At 55.4% G+C, this 26268-nt stretch overlaps 11 protein-coding genes across 11 annotated transcripts; 4 read left to right on the forward strand and 7 right to left on the reverse strand.

Moving 5' to 3' along the window:
* Positions 1 to 864: 864 nt before the first annotated feature.
* On the reverse strand, positions 865 to 1208 carry CDEST_04467 (uncharacterized protein). Its single transcript, XM_062920626.1, has one exon. It carries the CDS (start codon positions 1196 to 1198, stop codon positions 1019 to 1021), a length of 180 nt encoding a protein of 59 aa, XP_062776677.1. The 5' UTR covers positions 1199 to 1208; the 3' UTR covers positions 865 to 1018.
* A 1-nt stretch (position 1209) lies between these two features.
* Positions 1210 to 1717, reverse strand: CDEST_04468 (uncharacterized protein; the record flags this gene model as incomplete). The annotated part of the gene is made up of 2 exons (XM_062920627.1): positions 1210 to 1492; positions 1564 to 1717. 2 exons carry the CDS (start codon positions 1715 to 1717, stop codon positions 1218 to 1220), a joined length of 429 nt encoding a protein of 142 aa, XP_062776678.1. The 3' UTR covers positions 1210 to 1217.
* Positions 1718 to 2334: 617 nt separating this feature from the next.
* CDEST_04469 (Putative glycoside hydrolase, family 2, glycoside hydrolase family 2, catalytic) lies at positions 2335 to 4152 on the forward strand (the record flags this gene model as incomplete). The annotated part of the gene is made up of 1 exon (XM_062920628.1): positions 2335 to 4152. The coding sequence occupies one exon, from the start codon at positions 2335 to 2337 to the stop codon at positions 4150 to 4152; it is 1818 nt and encodes a 605-aa protein (XP_062776679.1).
* Positions 4153 to 6619: 2467 nt separating this feature from the next.
* CDEST_04470 (Putative zn(2)Cys(6) fungal-type DNA-binding domain-containing protein) lies at positions 6620 to 8634 on the forward strand. Its single transcript, XM_062920629.1, has 2 exons — positions 6620 to 6954; positions 7022 to 8634. Exons 1-2 carry the CDS (start codon positions 6851 to 6853, stop codon positions 8535 to 8537), a joined length of 1620 nt encoding a protein of 539 aa, XP_062776680.1. The 5' UTR covers positions 6620 to 6850; the 3' UTR covers positions 8538 to 8634.
* A 619-nt stretch (positions 8635 to 9253) lies between these two features.
* CDEST_04471 (Putative nucleoside phosphorylase domain, kinesin light chain, nucleoside phosphorylase superfamily) lies at positions 9254 to 12915 on the forward strand. Its single transcript, XM_062920630.1, has 3 exons — positions 9254 to 10486; positions 10533 to 10683; positions 10734 to 12915. The coding sequence occupies exons 1-3, from the start codon at positions 9406 to 9408 to the stop codon at positions 12859 to 12861; spliced, it is 3360 nt and encodes a 1119-aa protein (XP_062776681.1). The 5' UTR covers positions 9254 to 9405; the 3' UTR covers positions 12862 to 12915.
* Positions 12916 to 13219: 304 nt separating this feature from the next.
* CDEST_04472 (uncharacterized protein) lies at positions 13220 to 14912 on the reverse strand. Its single transcript, XM_062920631.1, has 2 exons — positions 13753 to 14912; positions 13220 to 13683 (listed from the first exon to the last, which is right to left on the reverse strand). Exons 1-2 carry the CDS (start codon positions 14056 to 14058, stop codon positions 13489 to 13491), a joined length of 501 nt encoding a protein of 166 aa, XP_062776682.1. The 5' UTR covers positions 14059 to 14912; the 3' UTR covers positions 13220 to 13488.
* Positions 14913 to 16700: 1788 nt separating this feature from the next.
* Positions 16701 to 17836, reverse strand: CDEST_04473 (uncharacterized protein). The gene is made up of 2 exons (XM_062920632.1): positions 17410 to 17836; positions 16701 to 17302 (listed from the first exon to the last, which is right to left on the reverse strand). The coding sequence occupies exons 1-2, from the start codon at positions 17685 to 17687 to the stop codon at positions 16843 to 16845; spliced, it is 738 nt and encodes a 245-aa protein (XP_062776683.1). The 5' UTR covers positions 17688 to 17836; the 3' UTR covers positions 16701 to 16842.
* A 1481-nt stretch (positions 17837 to 19317) lies between these two features.
* Positions 19318 to 20695, reverse strand: CDEST_04474 (uncharacterized protein; the record flags this gene model as incomplete). Its single annotated transcript, XM_062920633.1, has 5 exons — positions 20379 to 20695; positions 20149 to 20319; positions 19749 to 20094; positions 19586 to 19657; positions 19318 to 19542 (listed from the first exon to the last, which is right to left on the reverse strand). The coding sequence occupies exons 1-5, from the start codon at positions 20411 to 20413 to the stop codon at positions 19318 to 19320; spliced, it is 849 nt and encodes a 282-aa protein (XP_062776684.1). The 5' UTR covers positions 20414 to 20695.
* Positions 20696 to 21875: 1180 nt separating this feature from the next.
* CDEST_04475 (Putative berberine/berberine, FAD-binding domain, PCMH-type, FAD-binding, type PCMH, subdomain 2) lies at positions 21876 to 24658 on the forward strand. The gene is made up of 2 exons (XM_062920634.1): positions 21876 to 22230; positions 22306 to 24658. Exon 2 carries the CDS (start codon positions 22973 to 22975, stop codon positions 24491 to 24493), a length of 1521 nt encoding a protein of 506 aa, XP_062776685.1. The 5' UTR covers positions 21876 to 22230; positions 22306 to 22972; the 3' UTR covers positions 24494 to 24658.
* A 1-nt stretch (position 24659) lies between these two features.
* CDEST_04476 (Putative pyruvate/Phosphoenolpyruvate kinase-like domain superfamily) lies at positions 24660 to 25735 on the reverse strand. The gene has a single exon (XM_062920635.1). The coding sequence runs from the start codon at positions 25644 to 25646 to the stop codon at positions 24741 to 24743; it is 906 nt and encodes a 301-aa protein (XP_062776686.1). The 5' UTR covers positions 25647 to 25735; the 3' UTR covers positions 24660 to 24740.
* Positions 25736 to 26004: 269 nt separating this feature from the next.
* Positions 26005 to 26181, reverse strand: CDEST_04477 (uncharacterized protein; the record flags this gene model as incomplete). The annotated part of the gene is made up of 1 exon (XM_062920636.1): positions 26005 to 26181. One exon carries the CDS (start codon positions 26179 to 26181, stop codon positions 26005 to 26007), a length of 177 nt encoding a protein of 58 aa, XP_062776687.1.
* Positions 26182 to 26268: the final 87 nt, after the last annotated feature.

The following is a 26268-nucleotide window of genomic DNA, read 5'->3' on the forward strand; positions in this document are numbered from 1 at the left end:
GATTTAACCACTGCTTCTCCCCGAGGTGGGCTCGAACCACCAACCTCCAGATTAACAGTCTGACGCGCTAGCCAATTGTGCCATCGGGGATGAGCTCTTGTTGGAGCCGAGAGGATCTTGTTGGGTTCCGGAGACTTCCGGACGTGTTATTAATCTCCGGCAGCACATTGTTGTGAGCGGTGGGTTTATCGGTGGGTTTTGTCCGAGGGGGTGATGGTGGTGGTGGTGGGGAGAAAACTCTTTACAGACAGACACACAGATGGAGACAGACCCCCAAAATGCGGGCCGCATATGCCGCGTTTACGAGTGTTACGCACAAAGTGGCTATCCGTGCACACCCAGACATCCAACTTGCGAGCCAAAGAGGCGGCCGGGAGTCTGTGATCAAGCTCGCGGTCTGTGGATACTCTGCCAGATGCCGAGGTTGAGTCCATCCCAAAAGAGGAAAGCTATTCGGCAGCTGGAGCTGGTGGAGCTGCTGCAAGGGGGCTCGACACTGGTGCTCCGATTCCCTATCATGTTGTTGTTGTTGTTGTTGTTGTTGTTGTGGCTGTTGTTGATGTTGACTTTGCTCCTGACCGTCGAGTTGGCAATGCACTCCAAGTCAAACTGCTCGTGATCTTGGGTATGCGATTCAGTGTTGGACTTGTCACTTCTACTGCGTTTTTCTTACCACGTTTTTAATCTCAGGGATGTCCATTAAATGACGAAGTCCGCTGCTCGTAACCTAGTCCAAGAGCATCGGCAATGAGACTCATGTATGATGTCTGAACAACGTCTAGGCAGTCATGGTCTGCATTCACAACACGGTTAAACCTCATCCGATCAAGGCTCAAGGCTCAACTATGCACATGATCAATCAGTGTCAAGATTTCTCATCTATCACCCTTTCAAGTCGTCCTCCGTAGTCTGCACATCCGGCACCGAGCGCCCTGCCTGAATCCCTCAACTGGGACCCGGACTCGAATAGGTGGTCGAGATCGCCGTGCGTCCGGCCCATCGTCTCCGGGATTTCCGATCACATCATAACGAACGGGACGACGCCGAGCCCGGCGAAGATGAAGTTGACTTTGTCGCCCCAGTCGGCCTCGTCCGTGTTGTACATGCACAGCCTAAAGAAGTTGAGTGGCCTGCTGCCGACGGACCGCGCGGTGATGCCGGTGATGCCGGTGCCGCCGGCCTTGGATCGGAGGTACATCGAGATGCAATGACGGGCACTAGCAGTCATCCTCCTCGTGCGCTAGTGCCGTACCGTCTAGGTCCACCAGACTCTCACCACCACCGCCGCCAGTGCATAGTCTTTGCAGTGACTCCTCAGTCTTTTCGACGTGGTCCCGGTCAATCGGCCAGACGAGGCTCTCCCGGATGAAGAAAGCCGCAACGACCGCCGTGCCGCCGAACGCCCACGGCGTGGCTATCCGTACCTTGTAAGAAGCCGCCGTTGGTCGTTTGACTGGGCGAAGACTATAGCCACGGCCATCGGACGGATGATCTGAGGGCTGATAGTTGGAGGTGTGTTAGCGGCCGAACAGTTTGATATCCAGCACGAGCATCGAGATCAACTGTCGACGTTGGAGGCGTCGAACCCCAGAACGATGCCCCGGAGGACCAGGATGACGTAGAGAACGACCTTCCGAGTGAGCTCTTGATTATTATTACGGGCGTTTGACCGGGCCAACCCAAAATAGAAGTGCCCATCTTGGACGTACACACACATCGAACCAGAGAAAGCCCGGACTCTCGAGCCTCCTCTCTCGATCCCCGCGTCATTCCCCGCGTTGTCTATTTGCTTGACCCCCACTCTCCCCCGCAAACGCCAGCAGCAAACACCGGCTTCTTGAGTTGGTCTGCGCCTTGGCGGTCCTCTTCTCATCCCCGATCACTTGGGCCCTTTCATCGTCGTGATTGTCTCGGGGCAGCACCCCATTGGCGTCCTTCTACTTCCAAGCGGACGCCACCAGGGTAAAGGTAGCAGCCAAGACGGGCGCCCGGCCAAGTAGGCGGTGCATCCGAGGCGGGTTTCTACAACGGAGGGCTTCGAGCTGCCGGGCGCGGCACTACCGAAGAAAGTCCTGCAACTCTGCAGGAGAAATCCCAATGGAAAGCACCCGAAAAGCCGACCCCCGACTGCTGCTTTGTGGCCGATGGGTGATGATAGACCCCAAGGCGACGGGGTTACGTTTTCCAACACCGATAGTTCGGGAATTCCGAAGCCGGACGGAGCCGAGGCTATCATTACCGCCGTATGTGGCGGCTTTTCCTATTTATGTACAACCTCTATGAAACTCGACTGTTATGGTTTCTCTGCCAAGAAAACAAAGAACAACTGCAGTTATGCTCAAGCCGCAAGCCAACTCTACCCGTGAGCTCGTCTCCCTGGACGGCATTTGGAACTTTGCTCTCGCATCCTCTCCCGACATTGAGGCAGACGCGCCATGGGCTAAGCCGCTGCCGCCAAAACTCCAAGTGCCCGTTCCCGCCAGTTACAATGACATATTCGCCGATGACAAGATCCGCAGCCACGTCGGATGGGTTTACTACCAGCGCCGAGTCACGGTCCCGCCGAGCTGGTCGACGGGCCAGCGGTATTTCCTGCGGTTCGACGCGGCGACGCATCGCGGCCGCGTCTACGTGAACGACAAGCTCGTCGTCGACCACGCAGGCGGCTACACGCCATTTGAAGCCGACATCACCGACGTGGTTCGTCCGGGAGAGAGGTTCAGGCTCACCGTGGCCGTGAGCAACGAGCTCAGCTGGGAGACCATACCGCCGGGCAAGATCGAGACCCTGGCCAACGGCAGGCGGAAGCAGACGTACCAGCACGACTTCTACAACTACGCTGGGCTGGCGCGCTCTGTGTGGCTGTATGCAAAACCTAGCACCTACATCAGCGACATCAAGATTGTGACGACAGTATCCGACGACGGAGCCGGCAACGTAGACTACGAGATTCAAACGTCTCGGCCCGTGAGCGACGACAGGCTCAGGATATCGATCTTAGACGAGGAAGACGCAACCGTTGCCCAGGCAAACGGGGACAAGGACCGGGTAACCATCAACGCGCCTCACTTGTGGCAGCCCGGCGCGGCCTACCTGTATCAGCTTCGCGCCGAGATCCTCTCCGACGGCCCCGACGCAAACGCCATCGTGGACACGTACGAGCTGTCGTTCGGCATACGCACGGTAGAGGTCCGGGGCAACCGGTTCCTCATCAACGGCAAGCCCTTTTACTTCACCGGCTTCGGCAAGCACGAGGACGCGCCCGTCCGCGGTAAAGGGTTCGACGCGGCTTTCATGGTCCACGACTTCCGCCTCATGGGCTGGACGGGCGCCAACTCGTTCCGAACTTCGCACTATCCCTATGCCGAGGAGTTCCTCGAGTACGCCGACCGCCACGGCATCGTCGTTGTTGACGAGACGCCCGCCGTCGGGCTCAACCTCGGCATCATCGCCGGCGTTCTTGGGATCAAGGCGCCTCCGACATTCGCCCCGGACGCGTGCTGCGATGCGACGCAGGCGGCGCACGAGAGCGCGATCCGCGAGCTCGTGGCGCGCGACAGGAACCACCCGTCCGTCGTCATGTGGACCGTCGCGAACGAGCCGGCGTCGGCCGAGCCCGGCGCGCGGGAGTACCTCGCGCCCCTCGTCGAGCTGACGCGTGCGCTGGACCCGACGAGGCCGGTGTGCTTCGCCAACATGGGCTTCGCGACGTGCGAGACGGACCGCGTGACGGACCTGTTCGACGTCGTCTGCCTGAACCGGTACTATGGGTGGTACTCGCAGACGGGCGACCTGGAGGAGGCCGAGCGGGCGCTGGAGACGGATCTTCTGGGATGGCAGGCGAGGTACGGCAAGCCCATGTTCGTGACCGAGTACGGCGCCGAGGCGGTGGCCGGGCTGCACGCCGTCGGCGACGTGCCGTGGAGCGAGGAGTACCAGGCGCGGTTCCTCGAGATGTGCCACCGCGTCTTCGACGGCGTCGACGGCGTCGTCGGGGAGCACGTGTGGAACTTTGCGGATTTCCAGACCACGTCGAGCATCACCCGCGTCGACGGGAACAAGAAGGGTGTCTTCACGCGGGACCGGAGACCGAAGAGCGCCGTCCACGTGCTGAGGGCGAGGTGGACGGCCATGCAGGGGACAAGGGTGTAGTTTACGCGTGTTGAATGACAGGGACCATTTCTCATTTCTCATTTATCTTGGGGTCCGGTTCACATTAGAGGCATGCTGAACGACTTACACCGGACGGGAACCGGAGAGGATCGGTCCCCGCCGGCCCCACTTAGTGCCGGTCAGTTTAGCAATTCATCGGCCGGTTGCCGCTGAGGTGATCAACCTACACTGCAACGAGTGAAGGCAACTGTTGAAATGAAATAACCTCTTAGGAAGCCCAAACAGTGACTGATTTACCGTCTCTTCCATTGGTGGTGGCCATTCCACTGGCTCCGTGCACAGGATATCTTCCCTTAGTTGTCTGGCCAGTATATTTTAAGGGCCTAAAACCAGAATCCGCATAAACAGCGACATATTGACCAAAAATGCTAGATAACAGAAGCTCTCTGTGGGAATCACAATAGCCAGTGCATAATACGCTACTTTGATGTGTTGTTCTCTGAAACTGGATGCAAACTTGGTCTATCTAATTTCTTCCCCAAATCACTCTGATTTGGGAGCAAGATGGTCGATGGACCCAAAAGGGTCAGCCAGAATCTGATCAGAGACTGCAGGGAAGATCTTGTCGTAGGCCTCGATTTTCTCATTTATCCCCCCAAACAAAGCATCCAACCCATTCTGCATACCGCCTCTGACATGAATGCCGATATTCATGCGCCTGGAAGCGGTTTTGGGATGAACTGTTCCATCGCAGCTCTGAAGAGGGCCTTCTCGCGGCCACCATGGAGCTTGCAAGACGGGTGGATTACCAGGGCTGTCCGAACCACGTCCGAATGCCAGTACGCATGAGAAAGCTTCTGCTCTTGGGTGCTAAGCAGCCAGCCGGCGACGACGTTCTTGAGTTTGAAATAGGGACGTGATCTTGGCGTGAATGCAACTAGCATCGGTCTAGGATCTGTCAAACAGTCTCTGGAGACTTTGCGCGTTCTCAGGAAACGCGCTAATTCAGGCTTGCGTATGCTGGAGGTGTGGCTGGACGACTTTTTGCCTGGATGCCGGCGTCAACAAGTGTAATCGGTGTCCCTAGATGTTTCCAGAGGATCTAGGCCATTTTATTTTATGTACTTCAAACACAAGCACATATATGAAGAGTCCCTCTGGGGTCCAAGACACTCATTGTCAGATATTATAACCCCAATCAAGATTTTCTTTCCCCCAATCCAGTCAAGCTGTTTCTAAAATGAGTTCCTCTTCAGTCTCGGAATTGTATAGGGATATCCCCAAAGCGGACTTGCGCACTATCACGTTCGAGAGCCTGTTCGACAAAGGCCACGACGCCCTGCAGTCTTTGCTCAAGGCTTGCGAAACATTTGGCTTCTTCTATCTAAACCTTCGAGCGACTGGATCTAAGAAGTTATGGAAAGGCCTGAAGGAGATAGACCAGGTCACGAAGGACTGGTTCCAATGGCCTACCGAGATCAAGCTCAAGACTCCTACTGTGTCCCTTGCCCATGGGTGAGTTATTCCAACGCACGGCAAAAAGCGGGTAAGGAATCAGTGAGATCAGATTCAAGGCTTTGGGTAACCAAAGGGTAACCAGCCAGGATTGGTTGAGGGAAACCATGACGCGAGGCCCCCACGATGCATAATAACACAAGAAGAGGCAGCGAACATGCCACTAACTTTCATGAAATTTGATTTCCAATTATTGATCACCACTGTACTACAGGCCTTCGCCAAATAGCAGTTGCCTTTGAATAATTCAAGGCTTCAAGGCTCAATCCGTCAAAGCAAGCATAGTTTGGACGTTGGAAAAACCAAAGGGGTGAGCTTCATTTACAAGGCGTGCTGAATATGAAGTTAGTGCTCACCTATGCATAGTCAATTCCGTCTGGCTATCCCTTCACTACCATACTCCGATTTCCCTTTGTAACTCGTGTTGATGTGGGTCCCACACGACCTTTGCCGCAGAAATGGCTGACTTCACCATCTCAATATGACCTCGCCGCTCGCGCTGCTTACCCATGTGCTTTCTGAGGGGTTGCTTATCCACTCAAACGTCATCTACCCTATCTATCTACCTGCATCTAAAGCCAACCGTGATTGGGACCAGCGTGAGAGATAAGGACCCAATCCCAAATGTCGAAAGTCCCTCGCCAACACTCGTTTGCGTTATAAGCCTATGCCACACAAGATCCCCATACACGAGGCCTTTTACCGATACCACTTGGCATAGGGAAACGGCTGGTGATCGCGCACGTGGAACAAGATAAAAGCCGCAACGGCTGCTCGGAAAGTAGTCTGAGGCGAGCCATTACAGGGAGAGAATGGCAGATAAAACTGATGCTTACCGAGCAGAATCATGCAGGCGGGGGGAGTTCGAATCCCAACAAGCGGTAGGGTGGCACAGCTACTGATACCTTGCAGCATAACACCACCCGTTTAACCTGAAAAGGGCTTAAATAGATTAAAAACTGCTTACGCAGCACCTCCTCCAGATCCACGTGGCCACCCTGAGCGAAATGCGCTGATATCAGCAAACTGGTTCAGTGCTGTGATCATTATCTTTCCATCTTCATACCATTTCTTGTATACTTTTAAAACGAAAACTTATCGCTGATCACACCTCTATACAAGAATCAAGCCTGGCTGACAACGAGCTGGGTAAGCGTCTGCCATCAACAAGGGCAAAAAGTGATCACAGTCTTGCAAGGAACTTATACCGAGGCAGATTGACATGACTAATGGTAGCTCTCTCGCAATGAGACTTGCCCTCGGTCAACGGCCACAACTTACCAGAGCCAGCAGGCCCAAGGTCCGTACTGGTTGTATCACCTGCAAGTAAGCTTCCACTGTTAGCCGAACCTGACATTTGGCCATCCTAATGCTGAGAATGTTGTATGTACAGACGCCGCCATCGTAAGTGCGACGAAGGGAGACCGGCTTGCGCCACCTGCCTGACGTATCAAGGCTACTGCGGAGGATACGCGGCCAACAATAAGCAAACTCTCGACAGAAATCGGCCGATACACCCGAAGCCAGCAAGAAGCCAGACCAAGCACGACATGCTGCTGGAGCCCAATTACGCGTCTCTTGTTTTCTCCGGCCAGCTTGAGAAAGACCATTTCGACTACTGGCTGGCGTTCACAGAGACCACGGTTCTGTTCCGCTCCGACCTGCTCACCCAAGTCATCCCGCAACTCTCCTGGAAAGATCCTGCAATCAAGCATGCAGCGCTGGCGATCGGTGCATCGGCCCTCGGCAGAAACACGCGGGAACAACGCATCCTCGGAATAGGAGAGCTTAATCCGGCCGCTCTGAAGCATTACAGCAAGGCTTTATCCCTGTTGTACACATCGCCAATGTCCCCTGAGAAGACCTTGCTTGCGTGCCTTTTGTTCATCATATTCGAGTGTCTCCGAGGAAATAGTACAGCTGGGTTAAGCCACATCAATCACGGCTTCCAGATTCTGGACCAGTACCAGCATTCTCAGAGCAACAAACCCAGCCCTCTACTGCTAAATGAGGTCATAACCAGCTTCCAACACTTCGGCCAGCAAGCCTGGGCTCTCAATGGCATTCACCCACGAGAGACGCATGAAAGAGTACCGTGGTGCTGTCGTGGGGCGAGGACGAGATACGCCGTTCAGGAAATGCCCATTTTCTTTGAAACACTGGAAATGGCGCGCTATTGGTGGGACATTGTCCGGCATCACGTTGAGCATCACGCGCCTTTCTACACCAACTTTCAAGTCATGGGCTCTTCGCCGAGGGTGGCTCAAAGACCTCCAAAAGGGTACGGCTCGTCAGAATCGTCCTCAAGACACATCCGAAGTTTCGTTCGTTACCTTGATGCGTGGAATACTGCATTTCTTCCCCTCGCCATCGCATCAGAGTCTAGGAAAGGGATCTGTTTGGCAGATTATCTCAAGGCACTCAGCTTGAGAGTTCACTACCTGTACCTTTGGACCGGGGTGCGCAGTGCGGGCTGGACCGATGCAGAGGAGGCAAAACGGATCCTGCCAACCTTTTGCGACATTGTTGCCCTCAGCCGGCAGCTTCTTGCGGCCCAAGCAGCCCGACAACGCTCCATGGTAGACGGGGAGGTCTTCACAATGGAAGACAGCCCGACCTGGCCTCTGGCCTGCACATATCGCGTATGCACTGACCCGAGGGTACGAATGGAGATCGTTCGCCTCTTTAAGGAGTATCCACGACGCGACGGCCTGTTGGATACCCATGCGTTCTTAGTCATGATGGAATGGATGGCGAAGACGGCATCCGCTGGAGTCATCGCCCATGATCAGAGTCCGGTTGATGATTGTATAGTTTTCCATGAAAACACTGTCGTACTTCAAAGGCGGCTTTGGGACCCTAGGGTGGCAAGGTGGAATGACAGAAACATCACACTCAGTATTGGGTGAGTCCAGAGGAATACTAGTTGGTCGTAGCTATCCTAGCAAAGTGTTTTACCATCTCCAGCAAATGTTCTGCCGGCTATTTCACTTATTCACTTCTTCCATTTCGCCAGACGGTTTAGCCACGAGTGGAACTGTTGCCAACTACATATACACGCCCGCGCTTTTCGGGTTGTGTCACTTGAAGATTCTGTAGCCTAAGATACCAAGATTCCTCTATGCAGTTTCGTGGTCCCACGGCAGACCTTCTACTGCTTCTGCACGTAGCACCGGACATCCTCGGCCACGGCCTCCGCAAGACCCACACCCCCGTCTGCCCAAGGGTTTGGCGGCGGTAGGGAGAACGGGTACACGAATGTCTCGTCCACCGTGTCCGATGCTACTGACGGCGCATGCGATCCGTTGCGGTCCGCTAACTCCGTGGCATCGAGCCCGTCATGTCAGAGATTCTGACCTGGCCACTAACAGCAAGCCATGTGATGCTTGGTTTGCAACTGTCAGTTGTCATTCTTGTTTAATGCATAAGTAGTGTTTTGTTACATCTCAGTCGGGTGTGAGGAGATGCAAATATGCCCAAGAAACTGTGCCGTTCTCCATGGGTCATGAAGACCAACCAGACCGGCCGGACAATCTCGAGACTCTCGGCGCAGAGTCAGACCACGTGAACCAATCGGCACCCTGGAGTAAGCGCCAGCCTGACTCTACTCCATTCGCAGTCTTACCTTTGATCAACACCACGTCCCCATGCCATCGACAACCATTGACAACCATCTACGACCACCGATAGCCATCGGTCATCCGTTAGTCGCCGCCTGATGCTCATCGACAGCACTTGCCCCAACATCAAGACCACTACGACTGTTGACGACCCGCCATGGCTAGCCATAGTCGGCTGCGACGCCGCGAAGACTTCCAGATCGCGGTCATATGCGCCCTGCCCCTCGAATACGACGCCGTTGTCTTCGCCTGCGACGAGATTTGGGAGGAGGATAGAGTCGAGCTGGGAAACGCATCGGGGGACTGCAACACATATAAGACCGGCCGGATAGGAGGCCACAACGTCGTTCTGCTTCTCCTCCCTGGTATGGGAAAGGTGATCGCAGCGACCGCGGCGGCCAGCCTCCGATCAAGCTACACCGAGATCAAGCTGGCCATCCTATGTGGAATCTGTGGTGGGGTGCCCGGAGTCAAGACAAGCAACGAGATTTTCCTAGGGGACGTGGTCATCAGCAAGAGCATCGTGCAATACGACCTAGGCCGGAAGAATCCCAACCACTTCGCCCCAAAAGACACCGTCGAAGACACCCTAGGAAGACCCAGCCAGGGTGTCCGTTCGCTCGTTGCAACTTTCCAGTCGCTCCATGGTCGCAGCGACCTGCAGCGACGAGCGAGCCAGGTTCTAAAGCAGATTCAGCAAAGGGCAGCCGATGAGGGGCACCAGAACCTCTACAGACGTCCTGCCGAAACAGATTGCCTTTTTGAGCCGGACTATCTCCACCGTCATCGCGATTCTCCCAGCTGTGGCTGTAGTGAATCGAAGGCCTGCGAAAAAGCCCTGACCTCGTCCTGCGAGATGCTTCAATGCGACCACTCGCGCGTCATACCCAGGACCCGCCCCACGACGCAGGCATCGGGGAAGCAGAGACAAGATAACACAGCAGGACAAGAGGTTCGTGTGTTAGTCGGGCGTTTGGGATCCGGCGATACTGTGTTGAAGGCCGGATTGGACCGTGACAGAATCGCTGGAGAGCATGACCTTCTTGCCTTTGAGATGGAGGGGGCCGGCATATGGGACGTGATTCCATGCGTCGTCGTCAAGGCGGTTTGTGACTATGCCGACAGTCATAAGAACAAGAAATGGCAGCATTTTGCTGCAGCAACAGCGGCTTCGGCGACAAAGGCACTTCTCGAGCATTACACGCACATGGACAGACCTTCGGCTCCCAATTCATGGTGTAAGTAAAATAATCCAAGTACGCGATCTTTGCTAACAGGCGTCAGTTCTTGTTCCGTACAACGAAAACCCGGACTTCGTTGGGCGATCTGAAGCCCTCGATCGGATCAAACAGCTTTTTGGGCACACGGAGCATCAAGCAAGCCAGTCTTCAATACCGCACTCGAGAGTTGCGCTCTATGGGCTTGGGGGTATCGGGTACTGTGAGCTGCTTCTTTGGAGCCTCGAAGCCGTCTAACATTATGCAGGAAAACGCAGATCGCGCTCGCCTATGCGTTCTGGCTGCAACACACGTACCCTGATGTTTCCGTATTTTGGGTTCACGCCAGCAACGCAGAGCGATTTCGCCAAGCGTACTCATCTATTGCTCAAGAGTGTGACATTCCTGGACACGATGATCCCAAAGCTGACATGCTGTTGCTCGTCAAGACGTGGCTGGAAAGGGGGTTTCGAGGTCGATGGCTCATGGTCATTGACAACGCCGACGATACGCATCTGTTCTTCCCGCCGGATTCCCTAGCTGGCAGCACCAACACAAATCCGACAACCGACACACAAGGTGGACTAGGACGCTACATCCCCGAGTGTGGACACGGATCCATTATCATCACATCAAGAAACAAACAAACTGCGTCCAGGTTTGTGCGAGGGAACTCACTCCTCGAAGTAAGAGCGATGAGCGAGAGCGAGACGGGTCAGCTACTGCACACAATGCTCGACGACGAGTTTTCCGCCGAGGAGGCTTCGGTTCTCTCAGCTCAGCTGGAACATCTACCGCTGGCCATTGCACAAGCCACCGCATTCATCCAAGAGAACAGCATTTCAATCGCCAAATACATCCAGCTTCTGGAGAAAAGCGACGAGAACCTGGTTGAACAACTGAGCGAGCCATTCGAAGCAGTTGGCAGAGACTCGGAGACACCACACGCACTCACAGCTACATGGATTGTTTCTTTCAATCAGATCCAGCAACAGGATGCTCTTGCTAGCGAAGTTCTATCCTTTGCCTGTCTTCTAGACCGTCAAGGCATCCCTGAAGAGTTCATCATCAGCTTCTGTAACCAGAGAAACACGGAGGGACAGCAGATTACCACAAACAAAATCACCAAGGCCCTAGGAACTCTCAAGGCATTTTCGTTAGTGTCAGCGGCAACAGACAATGCCATCGATATGCATCGGCTAGTACAGCTGGTGACACGAAAATGGTTGGAAACTCATGGCAGACTGGCTCGATGTGTGGAACAGGCGCTCGACATAGTGTCAAAACTATATCCGTATGGTGATCATGAGAGTCGTCAGGCCTGTCAGGACTACCTTCCTCATGCCATTGCTATCCTCCAACACAAAGGGACTAGTTCTCGTGGTGAGCGGCTTGCAAGGGCATCCCTTCTGGAGTGTGTGGCGCGCTATTTTCTGTATCGCGGTCAGTGGACACAGGCAGAACAGGGCGTAGCCCAATCTTTAAAGCTGCGGAATGAAATCCTTGGAGAGCAACATCCTGACACGCTTATCAGCGTGAACAACCTAGCATCAACATACTGGAACCAAGGCCGGCACAAGGAGGCAGAAAAGCTTGTGGTACAGGTGCTAGAGGCAAGGAAAAGGGTGCTTGGGGATGAACATCCTGACACGCTTCTCAGCATAGGCAACCTAGCATCAACATACTGGAACCAAGGCCGGCACAAGGAGGCAGAAAAGCTTGTGGTACAGGTGCTAGAGATAAGCAAAAGAGTGCTTGGGGATGAACATCCTGACACGCTTATCAGGATGGGCAACCTGGCATCAACATACTTCGAGCAAGGGAGGCATAAAGAGGCAGAAAAGCTTAGGGTACAGGTGCTAGAGATAAGCAAAAGAGTGCTTGGGGATGAACATCCTGACACAGTTATCAGCATGAACAACCTAGCATCAACATACTGGAAACAAGGGCGACATAAGGAGGCTGAAGAGCTAAGGGTACCGGTGTTAGAGATAAGCAAACGAGTGCTTGGGGATGAACATCCTGACACGCTTATCAGCATGGGCAATCTAGCATCAACATACTGGAAACAAGAGCGGCTGGAGGAGGCAGAAGAGCTTGAGGGACTAGTGCTAGAGGCAAGGAAAAGGGTGCTTGGAGATAAACATCCCAGTTCGCTCCTCAGCATGAGCAATCTGGCTTGTATATGGAAAAGTCAAGAGCGGTGGTCCGAGGCAATCCAGTTGATGCGCGACTGCGTTCGGCTTCAGCAGCGCTGTCTTGGAGACGATCATCCCGAGACTATATCCTCCCTTTCAGCCCTGGAGGAGTGGGAGAAGGATTTTGCACACGATGAAGAAGAGGTTCCAGTTGCAAAGAAGCGAAAACTTCAACTTGCGTTGTACATAGACGACTAGTCAGTTAATAGGCTCTTCATCGTTGCGTTGACTAGCAAAATTCCTATCACAACACTCTTCGTAACATTCAGTGGCGGCACCGTGATCTTAAATCCTTGAATTCAGAAGGGAAGCACTGATGGGTGCAAGGCACTTTCAGTTTGACTAACACTGAATGGACCGACAGTGATCAGCAGTCCGGTCTGGCTCTTATTAGGGACTGCCCATTGCTTCCTTCACCACTGCAAGTGTTAACAGGATTAAGGCTTCAAAATTCAAGGCACAGCTATCAATTATTCGCTTATGCAACTGCAGTGCCTCTTATACTGAGCGGTCAACGCACGGGACGTGTTTTGAAAAGGTTTTTAATTGTATCTCTTAGATTATTAGAGTGTACTAACTCGTACCCATCCATACATCCCAATAATTAAAGAAATGGCCAGCACTTGAATCGGATCATCCGAGCCGGCACGCAGCGCCTGTTCGTCTCGTGAGTTTCTCATGATCATCGACCTTCTTTTTTCCTTTTCCCCATTTCAACCTTTTCCCCATAGGAGTTGTGGGAGGAAGGGAGGGGAGGGAACGGTTCTCACGTTCACCCCCCCTCCCCTTGTCCACCACCGCTTTCGATTATGCCTCGACGGGCAATTATGCGGTGGAGGCCTCGAAGTCGAGAGCGGTCGACTCATTGCCGGCCTCGGCAACGTCCTTGGCGATGTTATTGTCGAGCTTCTTCTGCTCCTCGGCCATCTTGGCGGCGACGTCCTTGCCCTGGGCCTGCTGAGCCTGCAGCTTCAGCATGGTGGCGGTGAGCTTGAGAACCTTGTTCTTGGTCTTGCCGCGCTGTTGGGAGGAGAAGTGTTAGCTAATTGCTGCGAGAAAGAGTGTAAGAGAGGGGGAGGTATGACAAACCTCCAGAGCGGCGGCCTCCTCGCCGGTGGCGGCCTCGATGGCAGGGTTGAAGGCCTCCTTCTCGGCACCGTTGGCGATCTGGTTGACGCTGTTGAGGAAGTCAAGGTCAGCCTCGCTGACCTGGGTCAGGTCGGTGGGCAGGCCGGAGAGCTTGTCGAGGGCCTCCTGCTCGGCGTTGCCGGCGGTGCCTCCGCTGATGGAGAGGTCGTTGAAGGTCTGGGTGGAGAAGACGTTGGCCTGGCGGGCACCGAGGGGGGCGGCGGCGGCGAGAGCGGCGAAGCCGACGGCGATGAGGGAGAACTTCATGTTGATGGTTGGAAAGGGGGGTGTTGTTGTTTTTTTAGAAAATAAGTAGTCGATAAAGAGACGAGAAAGGACTGGACGGACTGGATCGAAAGAGTGATCAAGTTGCTTTGGAAGAGATAGGAATAAGACAGCACAGCTGTTTGTAGAAGCGAAGAAAGAAGAAGCAAAAGGTCGGGAAATGATTGTGAAGCGTGATGAGGAGGAAAGAAGAACCGGAACCAAGAGGAAGATCGAGCTGATCTTTATAGACTATTTCGGACGATCTGACAACAGGCAGGCTGGATGGCCATAGGTGAAGGGGCGATATTGCATCGCCGCCCTGGATGTTTGCCGCTCGCGATCGGCCGGTACCAGACTTTCCTGCTCCCCACTTCCGTATCCTTTCCCAAGTTCCACATCGTGATACTGCTTCACTTTTTGTCTCCATTGGCCCCTTTGACCCCCGACTGCCAAGTCGTCACAGACGCAGAAATCGGCCGAACGAACTTCAGACCAGACCTGCCGGTGGGCGCTAACATGGGATGGCACGGGTTTGAGCCGAACAGTTGAGACGTCGACAGGGCCGAGGTCAAGATGCGCCAGTGGGCAGTAGCGGCAGCAGGAGGAGTGGAAGGAGAAGGAGGAGGTCAAGTCTGAGGTTCGCGACGCATGGGTTGGATGAAGCTGCCAAGACGTTGCGGCTGCGTATGCTAGGCCCGATCGGGAAGATGACTGGAGACCGGATCGGACGAGGGACGGGTAAGGATGGGCTTAGGGGGGGCGGATAGTATGTGGTTGTTGTGACTTGTGAGGCCCGCGAGGCTCCGGAGGCTCCGTGGAGGTGTTCAAGGGAGGCGAGAACGTGCACGACTGGCGAGGGGGGCAGAAGATGAAGATGGGACTAGCTGGGTGGCATGTGGCTGGTGAGCCGGGGTTGAGACGGATGGGGATGGGACCGGGGGAGAAGGTCGTCGCGTGTTGGCCAGAGCGGGACAAGGGGATAGTTCAATAGGAAGAGAGATATGAGAGAGAGAGAGACGGAAAAGAACAAATTTTGCCGGGTGTTGTAAGTAAACCAGGGTCCCTCCATGCTCAACTCAAGTTCGCATCGTCCTGTGACTGCCATACGGGATCAGTGATCAAGACCTAATAGGCGGACTTTGGTGCTATTCATGGTCGGAAAAGCTCCGAAAGGGCGAGAGAGGGAGATACGACACTCTGTGATCCGGGATCATTGACGGTTCCCCCCTGCACCACCACCACCACCATCGCAAGGGGGGTTTCACGACCCCCTGTACCTAACTGCCAAGATTAAGCTCCAGACGTTGGAGAGGGGAATCTGACAACGGCATCAGCTCTGCCCGTGCCCACCTCCGTCATGCCCCTGTTCCCGTCGTTGGGCTGCTTGGGCCTTGCAAGATGGTTGATGATGTATGTCAATGGTGAGTGAGGGGCGGGCTTTTCTGATGGACTGGTGCAGAATGATGGCGATGGAGACAATGATGCGATTCTGGATTCTCTTGGTTTGCGACTCTCTTGGTTGATGATTGTGGTTCTCTGGGTCGTTGGTTCTCTTGGCTCGGTGATCCCCTTGGAGATCCCAAACACCACAACCAGAAAAAAGAGGAAAATACCGCCAACATTCGGTTCCGTTTGCCTTGGGTATCTGTCTCTCTTCCTCTTTCTCTCTCTGGTTCTCTCTCTCTCTTCCTCTCTCCCCGAGGTTCTCCCAGTTACGAAATCGTCCCATCTCGCCCCCCTGCGACGTGAAACTTTTTTCGACGTCAGTTCTGACAAGCGTCCCTCTTTTTTTTTTCCCGTTCTTCTTTCTTCGTTTGGCGTTTCTCATGTGCGAGTAGTGACAACCTAGTCGGACCATGTGATGGGCATGAACTTGTCATTTCCCAACCTGTTTAGATGGAAACAAGCCGTCCCGAAGGCCTTCGGTCACACGCTTCTCCGAGGAACAGAAACGAGGATGTGCTTACCTGCGCCCGCCGTCATCGAGTTGACGGGTGACAGACAACCTAGTCCTGGGGTTCGATGAAGAGAGAGACACAAACACATAGACACGCAGAGAGAGAGAGATACACAGAAGTGCGCTCGTCTCAGGAACAGACCCCGGGAAAGACACACAACGCTAAAGAAATAAGCACAAGGCAGAGGGCGCTAGGTGATGAGTTGCCGCGGTCACATCCCTGGGCTGTGGGACGTGGTCGCACCTAAACTTGGACAACCTCCAACCTCGTGCAGGGGGGCGACTGAAACGGGCTTCATCGCTGCCCCCTTCCACCCCACCGAGTGAGGGTCTCTGTAAGCGCTGCGAACGGGGGGAAATGGCGACGGCACCTATTTCGGGGACCATCGTCCGCATGTCGTTCGCGTGTGTCTCATTTCCGTTTGAATCTTGTAAATCTCTGGGCGAGTTTGGGACCAGTTTTGAGCGATGGTCTGCAGTCTGGCCATGTCCGCCTCCGTGTGTCAACCATGCCAATAATAGCCGTTGCGAGACGTCGAATAAGGGTGGCAGAGACACGCTTGTCCCGGGTCAACGACCTCAAAAGAAGCGATGAACCTTTTTGGTGGTCCAAAGAGACCGAGTGCACGGGGACGGAGAGAAATAAGAGGGAAATTATGGTCGATAGCTGCGAGGGACTATTGTCATGGGCTCTTGGAATTGTCTGTCGTCTGCTCATATTCTCGTTGTCTCTCTCCATTCTCTCTTCCATGACGACTTAGTCAAGGACATAGAGGATAATTCTCTTGAAAACAAACATATTCTCATTATACAGGGCATCATTTCATTCATAGAAACACCGTCACCAGACTCCCAACAACCGCCGCAGCGGCCGCCATCACCAGAGACCAAGCCAACTCGCCAGGTCCGCCACTGGCAGCAGAACACCCATTGCCATTGCTATTGTCCTTGTGCTTCTTGCCGCTGGTGCCGCCAGAGTTACCGTCATCACCGCCGCTGCCGCTGCTGCTGCCGCCCTTGATCGCACGCTTGCAATTACCGTTGCTGCCCGCGGACGCCGCCGTCGTCGTTGCTGTCACCGCCGCTGGGCTCGCCGATGTCGATCTCCTCGTCGACCGTGTCTGGCTCTTGGCGCTCTTGAGCTTGTCGTGCCCGTCGACGATGGTGATGGCCGTGAACCACGCCGATGACTCGGGGCCGGCGAGCACCGACTGTGCGTTGGCCGCGTTGGTCGTGCTGACGGAACACGTCGCCGAGGCACCTCGCTTGCAGTCGTACGAGTCGGACCTGGTAGCGTGTTAGTCTCGCACTCCTCCATAGACATGTACTCGTATCATGGGATATGTGCGTGTTGAAATAAGGAGGCGCCCCGCCGACAACAAGAGCAAACTCACCGGAAGCCAATCTTCATCGTACCGTCGCCGTAGGTCAGCGTGACGCCGCTGAACTGCGCGCACGCCGACGCTGACTGCCATGCTGTCGTGCAGGCGAGGAAAAACTCGGTTGAGGACGGCGCCGCCGTGATGACAGACGCATAGATGTTCTCGCCAGCGCCGGTGGACCGCGGCGGCATCCACACGGTCGACTTCTCAGTCGTCTTGGACGGCGACTGCGCCGCTGCCGGAGCGAGACACGCGGCGGCGGCGGCCAAGAGGAAGACCGGGATCATCATGCCCGGGCCGAAACTTGTAAGCGGGCTCTGCTCCCTTACGTGCTATTTTGATTGCTGTAGGGCGTCAAGCAGGCTCCAGAGAATAAGAGTGACGCGCGTCCCCCTCGTGGCATAGGGCAGAGCGGACGCCCGCGCGTTTTTATGATGAGCCTAGTGCTTATCACTCCCACGAGTTTAGATCTCCGAGATAGAGAGTCATTCGGGCCCGCTGCCGGCTCACAGTCTCCAGAGGCTTCATCCGGCCGGACTGGCATGGAGGCCTCGTGCTCCGCCCCCAGCTGCATAGCATAAAGAGACGAGACGACGGTCTTGATTGGAGAGCTGCCGGGGGAGACGGTCAGCCCTCATGACTCCCCTGATTGTCAAGTTGCCCGGCGTGGGTGGTCTGGCCCTCGACGTGAGCTTCTTTTCGACCTCTATTTCTCACCTCCTCGGGGTTAACCTCTTTGAGGAGTTGACAATCTCGTTAAAACTGCGCCACGGGAGGCTATTGGCGGAGGGGTTCTCTATTCAGCTGCAGGGACCATAACCCGTCGAATGAGAGGCGAGTCGTGCCGCAGGGGTTGAAGGAACACGGAACCCTCGATGCTCTGTCGCGTGACTGGAAGACTGTGGCGGTGTGAAGAACTGTGGTGTTTGGTGATCCTCATTGCGAGGAGATACAAGGTCAGGTCAGGATGACAAGTGGTGTGTTCCGGTTCTTTTCGCTATCCCGCCATCCATTGGACCAAAGCCCGCTGACATGCGATGAATGAATTGAAGAAGTGCTCGCTCCATCATGCACAACTCCACTGATGTTTTGCCTCACTCCATCGAATACATGTCCCCACTGAGCTGAGCCTGGCTTGCATTGATCTACATTGCCGGCGTTCCGGGGCAGATGTGCGGCGCCACCGAAGACGGCTCTAATGATGGCATTCGGCGAGTAGCAGTACACGGCGACTCCCTTTGGCCTCTTCGCAACAGCAGACGGTATGGCAGGTTTTGTTTGTCCCAACGTGATGTGGCATTCACATACTAAAAGTTGTCTCGTCAACAAAAGATACCAGGGCCAGCCGGACGACAACCTGCCTCCGCCTCTCGGACCTGACTAGGGATTTGCAAAAGCACTCTCGGGTTCTCTCTACATGCACTTCATGTCGACTGCAAACGGCCAATAGGGACAAAATGAAAGGGACGAGACTCGAACTCGCGCGGGTTGCCCCACCAGGAAATAGATGTTAAGCTGACCTTAACCTGGCGCCATAACCAACTCGGCCACCCTTCCGTAGAGAGATCCTATGCAGATGATCTGTGGATCGAAATTGGATGTTTGGTTTAGGCGGGATCAGGTGCTATCAATGTGAAAAGTCTGCCGCGGTGGAGTTGCTCGTTTGGATCCGTCTTTGGCGATGTCGAGTTGTGGGTTCGCGGACGCTAATAACCCTAGCGGCGAGTTGCTGGCGGGGTCTGCAACTCCGTAGTCATGGCTGTTGTTGATGATTGAGTCGAGTTTACTTAGTGGGAAGCGTGGGCTGGTAATGATGATCTAGCCCAGAACTGTTTGTAAACACGAGACTGGTTTGTCCAACATGTCAGTCTTATGCTTCACGTCAGCCTTCAGCGTCACCGAGGAGAGTCATCAACCTCGCTAGATACGACCATGAATAACACATAGTCCAGCCTCTTCAAGAGCAATTTTGTCCGACTGATTTGTCTGCGTCCGGGCAAGCTGCAACTGCTGTAACGAGCACCTGGAGCTCGAGGTGAAGCAACTTCCGCTATTACAGTCCACCGGCAACGGCAAGCGCGCATCGCGGAATGTGGCTTCGTATGACAAGTTACTGGTTGCAGATAGGTAGAAAGGTCTCGTGTCCTAAAAAAGGGGGTGGTATGATGACCGAGAGAGCCGCCGAGACCGAGGGGCGCATACGCAGTAAGGGGGATTCGAAGTCAGACGCGGCTCCCGTATATCGTCGGAGCGTGGTCATCTGCGCGTTCAAGAGGGGGGGAAAGGTCCGTAGAACGATACATGTATCACTGAGTCCGATATCGTTAGGTCTCAGGTCCGCCGGCGGAGACGTTTTGCCAAAGGGCGTGTAGGCAGTCGACCGGAGGATTCAGGGATTCATTTAGCGGTTCAGCGAGATGACCTCGTGGCTGAATGGGCATTCTCAGAGTTATGTTCCTGAAGTCTTCTGCCGAGGTTTTCAAGCCCAGGTCAGACACCAGAAACGTAGAGGAAGGCTGGACGGCGACGGTGGTGATCAGGAGGAAGACGGCGGCTTGAGAAGCCAAACTCCGGGCTGACGTGACCAGAAGCCATTCTAGCCTCAGAGGCCCGTCATTCGTGAAACGGATAACTTGTATTTCGGTGTCGTGTGGCAGGGGAATGCCGTGTCTGTTCAGCACGATGCCTGCAATGAGGCTGGTCTAAATGGAAGCCTGCGCCTTGATGGTGAATCCCAGGAGGACGGCTGACAGGGTGATGGCCTTGGTGACGTGTCGGGCGAGCACGATCCATCTCCGGGGGGCAGACGCTCCGTCTCCATCCCCGGGGCCTTCGCCGAACCAGAGGAAGCAGAGGAAGCCGAAGGTGGCGAGGACGAATGTCGTGCCGCCCCCGATGGTTGCCGGCCCGAGGACACCATGGCTGTGTTGTATGCGGTTAACGTAGCTGGGGGTCCGGTGCTCTTGAGGTCGACTTCTGACTAGGACCTAGGTTTGGATGACTTGAACTCCGTCATTCTAGAATGCAGGTGAGAGTGAAGTTCGGTATTATGGAGGAAGTGAATGAAAGTAGGTTTGCATATGCCAGGAGGTCGGCTGCGGCAGGATGGACACAGTCCCTGGCTATCCGACTGTGGAGGTAGATCGACCTCCCCAGCACATCATGGTTCCTAAGTCGGATTAAGCCTGATGTAAGACCGATGGTTTCCAGTATGATCCTCGGACCATCCCATTTAGATCATCACCTTTTCCTGTGGGTGAAGACAGGTGCATCTTCGCCTCCCCGCACGCGAAGCTGCCGTGTCCCCTCTCCCGAAAAACCTGCCTCACTGCGAATCACCGCTTCGTTTCAGTCGGCTTCAGGCTCTCGGTGTCGACACTTGAAAGGACTTGAGTTGTTTCTGCCCGCAACCCACTCACCAACCATCATCTCATCGTCAACCGGGGCGCGATGTATGAAGGTCAAGCCGGAGGCATGAGCCATCCCGTGAAAAAAGAGGGCTTTTGGGCGGACTGTGCGCGAGGGGCGATGCAAGGATCCTCTGGCGGACGGTGTCGTAGGAACGGAGGCGAGGGTTAATGCTTGCGGCGATCGAAGATGTTGGTCTGGGGAATGCCTCTTGAGAGGGGCGATGTGGTTGTTGTACTGCTGGAAGTGCCTTTGGAATGCTAACATGTGTAGCCAAGCACAGATACACAATATGGAAACGTGGGAGAAAGGGGCGCAAGGCGACGGAGAGTTAGTCCTTGGGTAACTGACCTGGACAAACACCTCAATGGTCTTTAACTTCATCATCGTCAATAAGACCATGCCAAGATGGGGGGAAGACATATACGGACGGGCAGAGACAAGACTAACTAAACCTTGGGTGATGAGAGGGACGGTGCATGGAAGGCTTAGTTACGCGAGCCCCCAGATATATCACGAGGGATGATATTAGGAGGCACAAGCGAGGTTTAAACTTTTAAGCATCCTTGGGGCCCCAGAAACTATTTCGAAGCCAAAATCAAAGTAGAACAGTTCGTTGGATGCAAATTCATGAGACAAACAAGTACAGGCCATCCTAACCCTCTCAAAGGGGACAGACAGTAAACAGGCCGCAGCAAGTCCCCCAAGACAAGTTTGGGTCAGATCAAATGACCAAAAGACAAACCAGTTGTCGTCCTTTAGGAGAGAGAGTTCTAGACACTCTGCAAAAGACAAAACGATAGGTCGTGCCCGGGCTCGAACCGGGGTTACCAGAATTATTGATGCGATCAAAATCTGGAGTGATAACCACTACACTACACAACCCGAAGTCAGAAGAACTGGTGGGTCCTGTTGCTGTGATTGGCGGAGATACACAAAGCTATTATAGAGTCTGTCTGGTCACTGTAGAACCACTTTACCCATCATCCCCTAATGCGATGTATGTCATGTCGGCAGGGGGTTTTGATGACGCGTAGAGTTTCCGGGGCTCTTGGAAGCAACGAGATGAGCCTGTGACCCCGTCCAGCTTTTCAACTTTTTCACTACCTATCCGACAGCTAGCAAGCTTGCAGGTTGGATGATTTGGCTACATTGCCCGCTCACTCGTCAAACATCAAGCATGCGCCATCCATCCCATTGAGTTGTTCATACACTCACATGCCTCGCGGAGGAAGAAGACTACCCCTGGAACACGTTTGTAAGTCACGTCGTCGTCGACGTCTGTATGGTGCGAATTTCCATCCCATGTCTCCGAGGCGCAGAGTCTGTGATGCCATGCGGTAATATGTCCAAAGGGGTAGCCGGACTTGGCGTCGCGATGCATCATGGCACTGCGCCGATGGTAATGTTCCATCCCAACAACTGGTAGAGTTCCCTGCTATTTGTTAGTTCCCCCCCTACTTGAACAAGCAAGGTCCAGCTAACAACAGCTTCTCCAAGCCCATGTTTCTCTCTCAAGCCCCCTCCAAGACGGTCGCATCGTGGGCAGAAATGCCCATTTCTACCGCCCCGATTCCTTCAGTCTACAGGGATCAATGACTCGACCGAGCCCGCCGGCTTGGAACATCCCTGGTCGAGGACCGAACTCTATCTGCGTAGCAGACCGGGAAACAATTTAAGAAGGTTTCTGCAGCTTGATTACAGGCCGGCGCAGTGGACTCGCTGCGGGCGGCCGATGATCATATGTTTCTCTCCCACTCTCTCTCCCCCCGCTCCCCTTTCCGATCGGTCTCGGTTCATCCAGTGTCCGGTTCTGCCGGTCGAGCTCATTCATCCATCCATTGGAGTGCGGACGGCTCCGTTATTCTCGGAAATGTCTCCGGTAGGCGTGGTCCATCTAGAGAGTGCCAAGAAATCTTGATAGAATGCGTTGAATTAGGGTGGAGGGGTAAAAGAAAGGGGAGACAGGAGCAGGAACAGGAACAGAAACAGACTCATAAACTCAGTGAGCATACATATAAAGGAAAGCTTCGCAATCATCCGCTTGGGGGCCGTTGCTGTATTCGATAAGCTACTCTTCCAGCTCATCGTCTTCTCTAACTTTAGTCTTTCATTGAACCCATCTTCTCTTTTGCTTGCACACACTACACACACCGGCAAACCCACCATGGTCCGCCTCTCCGGTCTCGCCGCCTTCGCGGCGGCTACGCTCGCCTCGAGCGCCCAGGCGCAGGTCCAGGGGAACCTCGAGACGTGCCTCGAGACGGCCGGCCTCATCACGTCGTTCCCCGAGACCAACGCCTCATTCCCCAACGACGTCCGCTCGTGGCAGCGCCGCATCACACCGACCCCGGCCGGCGTCGCCTGGCCGCGCACGACGGAGGAGGTCGCCGCCGCCCTCGCCTGCGCCCGGGAGGCCAAGGTCCGCGTCGCCGCCCGCGACGGAGGCCACTGCTACGGCTCCTACAGCTTGCCCGAGGCCGGCCTCACCGTCAACATGACGTACTTCCAGGAGGTCAGCTACGACGAGGCCTCCGGGCTGCTCACCTACGGCGGCGGCGGCCTCGTCAGCCCCGTCGTCAGCTGGCTCTGGAAGACGCACGGCGCCCGCTTCCCCCACGTCCGCGCCAACATGGTCGGCCTCGTCGGCTCCTCCATCGGCGGCGGCTTCGGCTCGCTGTCCCGCATGCTCGGCACCCCGATGGACTTCCTCGAGGGCGCCACCTACATGCTCTACAACGGCACCGTCGTCAAGACCTCGCGCACCGAGAACCCAGACCTCTTCTGGGCTCTCCAGGGCGCCGGCAGCTCCTACGGCATCATCCTGAGCCTCACCACCCGCACCTGGAAGCCCGAGCACCCGCAGGCCATCAACTACACCATCACCCTTACCGACAACTCCCTCGAAGCCGGCGCCGACGCGCTGCTCGCTATCCAGGACCACTACCTCTCCGGCCAGTGGCCCGACGAGCTGACGATGCGCTGGTCCCTGACGGCTCCCCCCTACACCGGCTCCGGCTTCTACTGGGGCAACCCGGACGACTTTGACGACATCCTCGCGCCCCTCGTCGCCAAGCTGCCGGCCGGCACGCGCCTCGACCGCACCGTCCAGGACTTCTGGGCCGTCGAGAACGTCGCCACGCCCTCCATCGACATCCCCATCGACACGTTCCCGCCGCGCAGTTTCTACCTGCAGGCCCTCGTCCTCCGCGAGGACCAGCCCTTCACCAAGGCCTCGGCCACCGCCCTCTACAACTTCACCACCGTCGCCTTCAACCGCACCGACCTGACCAAGTTCGGCTTCATCGACCTCTGGGGCGGCGAGCCCACCCGCACGCTGTCGGACGACGACACCTCCTTCGCCCACGCCAACAGCCTCTGGCTCATCCGCTGGGAGGGCCGCCTCGCCACCGGCCTCACCGAGTTCCCGGCCGACGGCATCCAGTACATGCAGGACGGCTTCGAGCCCTTCAAGCAGCAGCTCGCCGCCGAGGGCGTGCCCCTGCGCGGCTTCGTCAACTACCGCGACACCGCCCTGGCCGTCGACCAGTGGAGCGAGCGCCTGTACGGCAAGAACTACGCCAAGCTGCAGCAGCTCAAGACCGTCTACGACCCGGAGGGCATGTTCACCGCCCACCCGCAGAGCATCCCCCTGCCGGGCCAGCAGCCGCCCGCTGCCGTCAACTAAGTTTGTGTGATGATGATGATGTTGCTAGCTGGAGGTTGACACACGGCCTCTGGAGGTCACATTTTGTTCTTTTGTGTTGTTTATCACTACTGTACATATCTCCCAAAAGTGAAGGGGAAGTACCCCTTCGAGTGTGTGCTCCGATTTGTCTCCCTCTTCTGATCCAGAAACAAATGGATCGGTTGACAGAAACAAAACTGTATATATAAAATTGACCCAAATTGGTGCGTCAAGCGGCATGCATTTTTCATGAACAACAAAAGACTTCCAAAGCCTCATCGCAATCTCGGTAGCCGATACGTGACATACGAACTGAACATACGAACTGAACATGGCTCACGCTGCCAACGTCCCCCCCGAGAGAATCCTCCTCGCCGCATCCTTGACGGCCTCCATCGCCACGAGATACAGGCTCGGCCCGACGCTGATCCTCGCCACTCCGATCTCGGCCAGCTGCGCCGTCGAAAGCGCGCCTGGCCCGTCCCCCGAGCTCCCGGACGAGCACCTGGACCTCCGACGTCCGGAGTCCCCGCCCCGAACCGCCCCAGAAGAACACCGTCGTCGCCCCGGCCTCCAAGTACGCCCGCCCGCGCCGCGCCGCTTCCCTCAGCGCCGTCTCATCGTCATCAGCGCAGTACGGCTCGAGCCGGAACACGTCGCACCGCGCGTTGAGCACGAAGTCGGCGCACCCGGCCGCGCGCGCCGCCGCCAGCGCCCGCCTCAACCGGACGACCTGCGCTTCGAGTCCGTAGAGCGAGCCGTCAATACCCCTGCCGAACCCGGCCGAGGGGATGCTGTCTTCGATGTTGGCGCCGACGGCCCCGAGCCCGACCGCCGACGCGACCACGTCCTCAATCTGCTCTCCGTAGCCGTCCTGTAGGTCGACGGAGAGGGGCAGGCCGGCGGCCGTCGCGGCGGGTGCGATCTGGGCGATGGCGGCCATGTTTTGCTCGAGCGTGAGGTCCTCGTCCTTGACGCCCAGGGCCGCCGCGATGGCCCAGGACGCGGTTGCGATGGCCCTGACCGGTGTGGACTCGGGCGTGTTGAGGGACCGGACGGCGTTGAGGGAGGCGAGGTCCCAGACGTTGGCGAAGACGATGGGCGACGCGGGCGTGTGAAGCCGCTTCAACTCTTGGGCGAGATCGTTGCTCATGGTGGTGGGAGGGTAGTGAACTTCTGGTGAGTGTTCTATACGTTTTTGGGCTTGATATGTGTTCCAAGGACGAAATCACTTGCGGTTCAACAACAGGTAGAAAGAAGATGGATCGTTGGTGGGGCGAGATGGCCAAGCTATGACTGATGTTAATGACAACCAAAGGGCGTCGTTTACTCACGATTAGCCGATACAAGCCGAGCCTAGAGAAGACCATGTCTAGTTTTCCTACAGAGGTTATGCATAGGAACATTATCCGTATTGGCTTTCACGTCAGTATTATCATCTTTTATACAGAATACTCAATACCTCACGGCGGACAGTAAAAGATACTGGGTGGACGTGTTAGGTGTAGAACTCAGGCGGCCATGCCGATAAAACAAACTAGTTCCTGTAGCTGAGTCTTCATAGCATGATGGACGACATGACTACTTTCAACAACGCAGAGAGTCCAACTGGAACTGTTAGTCTCGTTGATTGCCTGTACATCTCTGACAAAGTGTAGACTATACGTAGACTTGCCTTGATTATACATGAAAGATGAGCCCTGATTCCAGCTTAGGTGCAACTCACTGTAATCATAGTGACTGATATATCTGGAAAAAATTGGTTGTTGCATTTA

This window comes from Colletotrichum destructivum, chromosome 3 (genome assembly GCF_034447905.1).
Source record: "Colletotrichum destructivum chromosome 3, complete sequence".
Classification (NCBI taxonomy): Eukaryota; Fungi; Ascomycota; class Sordariomycetes; order Glomerellales; family Glomerellaceae; genus Colletotrichum; species Colletotrichum destructivum.